This window comes from Falco cherrug, chromosome 1 (genome assembly GCF_023634085.1).
Source record: "Falco cherrug isolate bFalChe1 chromosome 1, bFalChe1.pri, whole genome shotgun sequence".
Classification (NCBI taxonomy): domain Eukaryota; kingdom Metazoa; phylum Chordata; class Aves; order Falconiformes; family Falconidae; genus Falco; species Falco cherrug.
In genome coordinates, this window is record NC_073697.1 from 107,596,044 (window position 1) to 107,606,538 (window position 10,495).

Consider the following 10,495-nt stretch of genomic DNA (forward strand, 5'->3'; position numbering starts at 1 on the left):
TACCACAACACCGTAACCCTGTCCTACTACCCCACACGTGTAGTGTGGGACTTGCTGGAGTCCCACAGGGCCCAAAAGTCCTTTGAACCTCTACATCTGTTGAAGAGCAGCGCAAAATTGGGCATCCCTGCATCCTCAGCTGGGCAGGGCGTCCCTCATCGCACTGGCTCCCCCAACCCCTTCCACAAGCAGCAATGCTCTGGGAAGTGGCAGAGGTGTATCTGCTCCAGAAGGAGCAAAACACACCAGACATCAGTGCCCAACCGGGCCGCTCTGACTTGGGCTACGCTCCCTGCTTTGAACCCCGGCCACGTTGCACTTAGGCAGCCACTCGCCACTTAGGCAAGAAGCGGAACAGACACCAGCTTCTCCTGGCTCAGCATCCAAGTGTGTTTACGCTGGTTGTCTGTACCAGGATTTATCAGTGCCTCTCTATTCCTGACCTGATACCATGATAACAGGCAACAGCAATGCAGGCACTCCACACGCAGATGGTTACTGTACTGCTTAGGAGCTATAATAAGTATTATAGCTTGGGAATCCCCACTACAAGAAGTGGAGTGGAGATAGTGTATTCTATTTATAAATCTTAATAAAGCCAACATTTAGAAGATAACTAATTAGCATTTATGTTCCAAACAGCTGGCTTAGCTCCACATGCACAGGCTGTAAGGTTTTAGTGCCAATCAGCCCACACACCATGGCACAAAAGTCCCCCAGTATGACTGCAGAACATTCTAGCAAACTCAAACTTCTCCTCACTACCACTGACTTCAAGGACCAAAAAACAGTAGCATAAGAAGGGAACGGCTACACAAGCCATCATTCCCACAGCATTACATTATAGACACTTCTCCAAAGTGAAAAGAGCACAGAAAACGTTCCCCAAGGTGCCAGAGCAGTTCCAGGCTGCTGAAAGTTCACCTAGACAGCTGACATTACAGTGATGCAGCCCATCCTCTGTCCCCAGCTGTGCTTGTCCTGGCGCTCTCCCTCCTCTGTATTGGGACCGAGATCTGTTCAGCTCTGAGGAGACAGGTCAGGGAACTAAACAAACAAAAAACTTTATTCTCTTTTTCTTCATCATTGTTCTCCAAATTTTGTTTCAATCGATTCACCAAAGGGTCAAATGGATGCTAGTACAGGTACAAGGCAGGGAGCGGAGAACTACAGCAAAACCAATTTAAATTGAACTTCATGTCAGTAAAAGCTTATCTGAGATACTGGGGGAATACATCCTCCTGGCAGACAAGTAAAGAAAGGGCATTTCATTGAGAGTGATACAGATGAAACTTTAAGACTCTCTGGCCGCTTGCTTCATCCCCTACCCTTTACCACATATACATGCCTCCAAATGTTTAAAGCGTTGAGCAGTGATGTGCATATATTATCACCACCAGCAGCCTCCAGGACAAGCCCAGGAATGACGCTAGAGGCTACAGACTGTCAGCTGTAGTGTTCCGTGGTCAGGAAATCAGCAATATAAACTACCCAACACATGTGGGTATATATGTCACACCAGATTTGCCGGCAGAAGCAAGCCCAGCTAATACACTGGTCTGCTCTTCAACAAATTGCAAACAACCAACAGTTTTTGGCAGGTGCCTTAAAAATGAGGGCTGATGATGCTGCGCTCTGATTGCAAGTACGCAGGAGGGCAGGAAGGGGGGAGCTCACTCCACACACTCATCACTGTGCCAGTTACTGACCCAAATGAACTTTCCCATTCCCTATCAATCTGCAAATCTCAATCCAGCCCACACTAAACACGGATTGATTTTCTACTCTAACAAGCACTGTGTCACAATTGTGTTAACTAACCATCAGTTCAGATAAGTGGTTTGCAATTAAGATGATTTGGTTTGGGGCCAGTGAAAGTATGACCTGAAAAGCACTTTCAGGAGTTCAGTAGAGTGCTAGAGAAATTAACCAGAGAAATTTGCTGGCCAAAAGAGAGGCCAGGTACCAAGCTGACAGCTACTTTTAGACCTTTATACCAGAATTTACCTTTCCAGCCTATCCAAAATGAAAAGCAAGATTTGTCACAACAACACTTTTCCTTGGAAAGTAACAGCTTGCTTGTACAATGCTTGCAAAAGACTTCTTTGTGAACACTGCAGCACAACGCTGATTTTCTTCCACTCCCCATTTTCACTCAGGTGGCAATGCGATGCTTTCACAGGTGCTACCCATTTCTGATGGGAGACAATTAGCATTTCAGCAAAAACACATTCACTGGCAAACAGCCAACTTAACTGAAGCCTCTAGAAAAGTTTCATGAGCACAGCTTTTGAGTTCCATGGACTTCAGCCTGGACATAGTTCACATTCTCATCCTACACAGAGCCACTTTGTGGAATTTTCCTCCCATTGCAAACTGAACTAAGAAAGTGGTTTGGACAGCAGCAGTTGCCAGGTAAATATATTCAAGGCTTAAGGTTGGAAGGAGCTCCCCTATGTCCCTGCCTAGACATGGAATCATCAGAGCAGAAACAGACACTTGGCAGCCAGTCAGGTTTCAGTTTAAAGAGAGATCAAACACCCCCTTTCGCTCTGCAAGTTTTTTGCATACAGAACTCCACAACTCTTGCAACATTTCCTCTTCACATGGTGCCCTCATGACCAAGCTACCAGAGCAGCACGCAACACCTCACTCCCAACACTCACTACCTGCCAGGCTCTCAGCCCCAGACATCCCCTGCTCTGCTAGCTCTCGCTCACACGGTAGAGAAAGGTTTCAAGGTGGTCACTGTCTACAACAATCTCCAGGAAGAGCAGCTCATCTTGAACACTCTTTTTTAAAATTTTTTCTTTTGCTCTCCTTTCCTTTATACTTCTTCCTTGTATCAGGACAGGACACAATTAATCTCAAATCAGATTAGTTTATACTTGGGATAAATGATGCCTGAAAGCTTTACATAAATATATAAATGGCCCAAACCATCAACCTTATTCCTTAATTATATCAGGCAAAAAGAAAAAATACTGTGTTTGTATCATTATGTCATCACATGTTTTTCTTAAATGTTCTAGGGGTTCTAACACACCTCACAAAGGTACATAAACTCTCTCTTCTATTATTCCAAATCACTCCTAGCTTTCTTTAATCCCTGCATAAACAGTCATGAGAGCACTGTTTCTTCTGTGAAGTGAGGAGACATCTTTTTGGTGATCTTAAAGAACAGTATTTTAAGGTAGACAACATCTAACTGACAGGCAGTGCTACTGCTCATCTGTACTTCTGTAACAACCAAGATTTCAAACAATTTAAAGAAACGCTTTCTGCTGGAAACCAAAATTATAAATGCTGAAACCAAGAGAGAGCACCAAGACAACAGGCATTTGTCCCCAAGTTATTTCATAAGGCTGAGCTTTAAATTTCTTCAGCTAAATAAGCCTGTGGATCCACTACTTCAGGAGGATGCACAGACAAAAAGGAGAGCAAAATAAGATTGGCTGGATTTATGACAGTCTTATTTTGATCTCCTAACCTGTTCTGCCTCCCACACCTTTTTATCCCCCTCAGACTCTTCCAGCCTCCCCTTCTTCTTGGCCTGTACTTTTCTTGCTGAGCTTCCACACCGTTTTGGCCTCCCACTCCTTTTTGGTCTCTGCTTTTATTGGTCTCCCACCCCTTTTCAGCCTCCACTATTCTTTCTGGCTTCCCACTCCAGTTTTCTTTCAGACTCCCACCCCTTCAGCCAACACATGATATTCAAATTCCCTTAAGCTTAAGAGTAGGTAACTTCCCTGTCCCATCAACAGTATCTCGCCTCGCTATGTGCATCCATACTTTGACTTCTACACCCTATCTGACAGAAACAAGACATCTCGGAGTAAAAATGGCATGGTTTTACGCCCAAGGAAATGTGCTGGCTCTCAGCAACTCCAAATCCTGCTAGGACTCTCATAGCACTGTAGTTAATTGTGTTAATGGAGGTAACGAAAGTAAAACATGAGTAATTCTGCAGTGGTAAAAATCAAGAGTTTCAGAGCAATGCTTTCATAAGGTTTAGGGGTGATGCAAATCCCCACCATGCCTGTTTAAACAAATATAAATTTGTTCTAGCTTTGATAATGGCTCCATAAGCTGCTGTTCCCAGTTCCTATCCACCAGCTCTCCCGACAGAAGATCAACAAGATTAAAGTTTAAAAATCATCTGCATTCCCACAGAGTGCTACAATCAGGCACACAAAAAACCACTCTGTACTTCTCTGCAGAACTTGCTTTTGATCCCCTCCCCCAACTTTAAGAGCAACAAATCCATGCACAAAGAAAATGGGGATTTTGGAAATTACATATTTTGTATTTGCCCTCATTTTTGCACAAAAGCTTAAGTTTTCCTTTCTATTTTCAAATAAAATTATGGCCAAAAAAGTTTGTGACTTTGGGATCAATCAAACAAAAAATACACTATTCAAAATGCAATGTTTGAGAAATGTGATAGGTACTTTTTTTGTGTGTGTGGTGTTTTTGGAAAGATGCAACAGATATAAAAGCAGTCCCTTGTTATACATTAGTAATCCTTTTCCAGTAATCATGTTGCTCTGAATCTTCTCTTCCAAGTTGCAATATTTTTTAACTATGTGGTACTTGGTATCTCTGAATGAAAATGAAAGAGAACTGACCACAAAATTCAGAAATGCGTAAATTCAAAAGGAAGATTTCAAGTATCTTCAAAAGTTACAGTTTAACAGTGCGAACACTTCCCACAGTTCCCTCACACTCGAGTCAGCCACGCTTAGTTGCCCCCACTTCATTCCCGCATGAACAAACCCACGGAGAAACCCTACTACATTGCATCGTGTGCACTTGGCATTGTTTGTTCAGCACACCAAAAGGCAAGCAGGTATACAAACCCCAGCTGTTATCAGAATCTTCACAGATGTAATATAGTTGGGTAGGAAAGCTACCTGTGACATCCATGAGAAAATAATGTGCTAACACAAAACAGCTGATACATGGTCCAGAAAAGGCAGAAAACTGCTCACAACTGAACTTCAGTGCTCGCTTCAAAGAAGGCAAAAGAAACATCTGTTTTGCTGTCTAAGTTCCAGTTCTGTCAGAGGGAGAATTCCTGGTGCAAAGGTGTGGCTTTCCCTCCCAAGATGAAGAAAAGGCAATTCCGAACAGACTCCAGAAATCCTAAGAGTATAAGACAACCTGTTATTTAAAACAACAAGATGTGTGAACAGAGAACAAGGCTTTCTGGTCTCTAATTTGGAAGGTTCAATAAAATTAGAGAAAAAAAAATAATTTTTTGCAATAATCCTTCTTCCCAAAACTGCACCATTGGACAAATCAGCCTTTGCTGCAGATCAAAACCTGAACTGCAGAAATACTACTTATAATGCAACATTGTGTAGCATTGCAAATACGTATCCGTTTTTGTTTCTTTTTAAAATGTTGATTATAGTGTGCTGCCTTGTAACGCATGGAACTGCATATTTTAGTTACTAAAGTCAGCAAACAAGTCTGGCTGTTGGAAGTAATTTCCCTGAGTAAACAATGACTCAGTGTGGAGTGTATAAGGTAGAAGTTATTAGTTACTGTTAGCAAGTTTAACCCAACTCACAACACTATACAAAGACACGCTTCAGAACGGAAAATAGTTTTCCTCCTACTTCTGTAATTCCAGTTATACTGTTTCAGAGGAATTTAATTTTCTAAAAAGCTAAACAAATCACTACCTCCTTATTATATAACTGGGCATCGACTGAACTGGACCCTTCAGCCATGAACAATAAGCACAGTGAGAGAGGCGAGTTTACCCTCTTTTCTGTTCTCAGTTTGTCATTACAACTCCGCAGTAAAGATGATTGCTTCTTGGACAGGAACATCCCATCTAGACCAGGCAGCAGGTGATAATGAAAACAGACATAAAACCAACCATAAAACACTGGGTATATGGTAATGAAGAAAAGAATGCTGTACGCTCACCAAAATAAAATCCTCTGACAAACACTGTTCTCTAGTTGAATTACAGCTCCTTCAATAATCCCTCTCTTCATTAGTAAAATGGCCAAATACACCTGGTGATTGTCAGCTGGCATAAGGCACCACAGATCACTCTAACTAATGAAATGCAACCTCAGCTGCTAAGACACAAAGGTTTCCCTGAAGTCTTAAAACCACTACAAAGGCTGTTCTCCAGCTACGAGTATGTGCTGTCTCAAAAATTAGGACCACAACTCTGTATTACAGTTTGTAAGGGTGAAATCTCTGGTCAGATACAAGAGCATTACACGGAAATAGAGAGTCAGATATCCATAGTAAAGTTTTACTAGAAAAAAGTCCCTCCAAAAGAAATTACTGAAATAAATTTCAAGGCACAGCCTTTTAAAGCAGCTATAGCTTACATGGTCCAGTCAGCATCCAAACAGCAGGCTGAATGCCATCGTAACTGTAGTTTTGTCCACATGCATCTTTTTGTTTAGCAGCAATTTTAGAAAGGTCTTTTATGGGGAAAGAAAAAAAAAAAGCAAAAAACCCGAAACATTATTCAGAATAGCATGGATGAAGGATTTTTTTGACCTTCATAGACTATCCATTTCTCAGCAAAAATCAGAATACATTTTGACATAACATTCTTTGCCACTAACAGTGACACTGCTCGTTTGGTAAATGAAACTTTCCAGTAACTGCAGGCTGCCCTATCTTCCAGCTCCAGGATCCTACTGCCTAGAAGGCAAACACTGTAGCATTCCAAAGGTACTGCCACAAGATCTGTTAAAAATCTATGTTCATTTATTATCAGCTGCTGAACTGAATTACAGGAAGGGTGGTGGCCAAGCCGGACCAAGGCCAACGTACCGGTTAAAGGGCTGCAAGTGTCCCGGTGAAGAAAAGCTGGCTGGTCATTCACATGTGACCAAGCGCTTTCCTAAAGAACAAAACTGCCAGGAAGAGCTATCCATGCATGCATGCAAGTCACAGGAGTTCTAAATACTAACTTTTATTGCCTTCCACTACAGGAATTTAATATAGGACAGACTACACTGAAGAAAAGGTAATTAACATTAACAGAAAAGGTACTGGCCCTGCTACTCCTTATTGTATTGAAGAGTATTTAAATAATGCAGGGCAGGGCTTTAAAGATTACTAGCCCTTCCACCCCCACGCAACATGACTCAGGTGCAGTAAGTTACTTGAGATTTCTCCACTCAGAACCTTCTGTCATAACAAACTTTGTTAGCCTTTCACATTTACTTATACTGCTTGCTTACATCTTTATTAATGCCTTCTGGGAAGAGCTGGCCACCTAACCCACTAACGCAATGACAAGGAGTAAAGTATGCAGAGGAGGGCACAAAATAACATCACAATGTTTTCCAGCACAGAGATCACTTAATCCAGACAGAGGCACAACAGAAGTGGCTCCCTCTGGGCAGAAAAATAACTGTGTTACAATCTCACAGAAAGACAACCCATGCAAACCTCATCCCCTAGAAAAGCCGATAGAAGGTTAGATGTACGGTTACTGTTGAAGTCAGGGATAGTAATCCTAGTCAAAACCAACCACATCACTCACGAGCTGGTTATGAAGCAGCGAAGCAGGATATAACACAGTAAAACCCCTGATGGAGGACAAACCCATGCTCTAACTGCAAGTGCTTTACACCAGTACAAAGCATTGCTGCCACCAACGGAGCAGTCCCCACCCGATCCCAGCCATTTCTTCCTGTGCCATCGTATTCTTTGTGCAGGCAGAGACGTTCACATGCTCACACAATGAGCTGAGCTGGGAAACTGCTCCAGACAAACGACCTATTTGTTTTGCCTACTCAGTTTTAATTTGGATCAGCTCTGAAAAGTTAACCACATTTGACTGCCATCAATACAGGTAAGCCAACGCACAATACAAATGGTTTTCCCCACAGCAAGATTTTAGAATTGTGCAAATATGCCTGTATAAATGGTTCTTCAGTTTGTATGAAAGGACAAGTACTTTAGTTGCATTTGGATCACTTACAAAGGGCAGTAGGACACACCATCCTTAGGAGTGTACTTGAAGTTCTCTCCACCTCCTTTTCTACAGCACCAGTAACACATTGCATTTTCCCAAACATACATTTGTCCTACAGAAGGCATTAGCTATTTGAAAGCACCCTGTGAACAGTTCTCACCCGTTACTCCTTCAGACTGGGAGACAAAGTGCTCTAGCCCAGTGATCCTCAACATTCTGCATGCTGGAACTATTCAAAACTGTCAGGTAAGAGCACTGGGGTGAGGGAGGGGGGCAATGGACTGAAATACACAGTGGCTGTGGTTTATACGTCGCTCTGTGACTGCAGCCAGCTGCTGCAGTTTGTTTCTCCTGCATTTGGTGCAGGTGTCCATTTTGACAGGGGTAGAGGAATTTGTACAGTTCCTAGAAAGCATGCCGTTCTCAACACACTAAGGCTGGGTCCTGTAAGCAAGATGACACTACAAGCAATAAAACAATCCCAAATGTCTGAATACTACTGGAACCATCTTATTTTTGCATAAAGGCATCCACAGAGTTTGAACTTATTCCTAGAAAGACAGAGTGTATTGCATCTGTTGCTAAGCATTCTTGGCCCACGTTTTTTTACTGTCCTTCCTCCAGTGGGCTTAGATTAAAAAAAAAAAAAACCGAAAGAAAGAAAGAAAAAAGGCTTCTACCTGACTTGAAGACTTTTGTCAGGATCTATACAGTTTGTCATAAACAATTATAAATTCTGAAGATGTATCATAATTCACAAGTTTCTTTGCTATTAGTTATGCAAAAGTGAACAGAAATTACATGCTGGATCCTGAGTCACATGGGATCTCTCACTCGCTTGGCATGTTATGAATCAGACTTGTTTTCCCTTTAAAAAAAGTAATCTATCCTTTATGTCATGATAAATTAGGATAACGTGCGTACAGTCTAGCACTCCACTGGTCCCTGCCAGGCACAACAGAAGACAAGATTTATATTTACACAGCCACTCCCTAGAACACAGGGTTATACTGAGTATCAAAACTTAAAATCTTTAAGTGCAATGACAGTGGTTGCCATACCAGGGCCTACTGTAAAAATTAAGAACTCGTCAGCTCCGTAAGCCTTAGGCAGTTACTGAAAGTTTTGAAAAGGTGCTGACAACTGGTAACTGTCTATTGCTCCAAAAGTAGACAAAAAAAACCACCTTTCTTCCCCATTACTCTAAGATGTGGTTCTGCTTTCGCGGCTTGTCCCACCAACCAAACAAATTTTCTCATTTGTCACTTTCTAAACCAAGGCAGCTACCATCTACAAGTAGGTCTGGAGAAACCTTCCACCTCAAGCAACTGTCATAGAAAGAATAAATACCAGAATAGTCTCTGTATAGTATCTCAGAACCATTTTTCTTCTGTAACCTTCCCAAACATGAGGATGCAGATCAAGCCAGGTTACTTCAGAAGTTACATGTTACTAGAAGGAGTTGTTCATTCAGCACAGAGTCAGATTCCTTCCATAAATCACTGTCACTTCAAGCAATTAACTCCAGGTGTATTAGAAAAGGGAAAGACTGGCACAAAAAGTAGTGCAACAGATGGGGACCCTCGAGTCCCAGCGGGGATGCAGACCTATGGTCAAAGCTGGAGAAGTTAGGGTGTCTGACATCTCCACCTGTACGAGAGGACTGAAGATACCGAGCTATCTTTGTGAAGTGCTTTTAGGCACCTGTGCAAAAGCTGACGGACGAGGAAGAACGATTCCAGTATAAGCGTAAGCGCTGCCCACAGCAGGGCGTATCGCCAGTCAGCACACGGCAGCGCGAGGACATTTATGACAAGTTCGGTATGTACAGAAAGCCATGCTTGAGAGGAAGGCGGCGGGACCTCCCTGACACACCGGTCGACGGCCACGTCTCAGCTCGGGAGCGGTCCCCGTGCTGCCCCTACGGCAGCTCTCCGGGCGAGCCTGGGCAGGAGGGGAGCCCGTTGCAGCGGGGGACGGCCAGGCGAGCGGCACCGGGCGGTGTCGGTAACGCTGCGGAAGGGGAGGGGAGGGCTGCCCCGGAGCCACGCCGGGCAGCCGCCAGGAAGCCGGCTGCTCTGAAAGGGTCATTTGTTTCTACCGTGGAAATCTCAGAGTTTCCGGGGGAAGGTGGCCGACTCCGGGGGAACGGCCAAGCCGCGGCCGCCCGCCCATCCTCCCCCGGGGCGCCGGCCGGTGCCGCCCCCCGCGCCCCTCCGCAGCCCCCGAGCCGGCGGCGTGCTCCCCGGGGCAGCCCGCGGCCATGTGGCCGAGCCCCGGCGCCTTTCGGCCAGCGCGGGGGGCGGCGGCCGGCGGCCGCGGTCACCCCTCCCTCGGGCCGGGGCCGGCCCTGCCCCGCCGCCCCTGCCCCGCTGCCCCGCTCACCTGCGCTCGGCGCCCCGCGACGCGCGGCTCGGGGCCCTGTGGCGGCTCCGCCAGCGCCTCGGCGCCGACTGCCCAGGGGAGCCCGCGCCGCGCCGCTAGTGAGCATGTCCGAGCGCCGGGCATGCGGAGTGCGGGCGGCGAGGC

The 10,495-nt window shown here is 44.7% G+C and overlaps 1 protein-coding gene across 1 annotated transcript in view; it reads right to left on the bottom strand.

The window, feature by feature from the left end:
* The window catches only part of MYO1C (myosin IC), a 58,885-nt gene extending 48,390 nt beyond the window's left edge, over positions 1 to 10,495 (bottom strand). Inside the window, exon 1 of the mRNA XM_055716656.1 lies at positions 10,352 to 10,495. Within this exon, the coding sequence (XP_055572631.1) occupies positions 10,352 to 10,474 (123 nt within the window). The 5' untranslated portion in view covers positions 10,475 to 10,495. The remainder of the gene's footprint in view (positions 1 to 10,351) is intronic.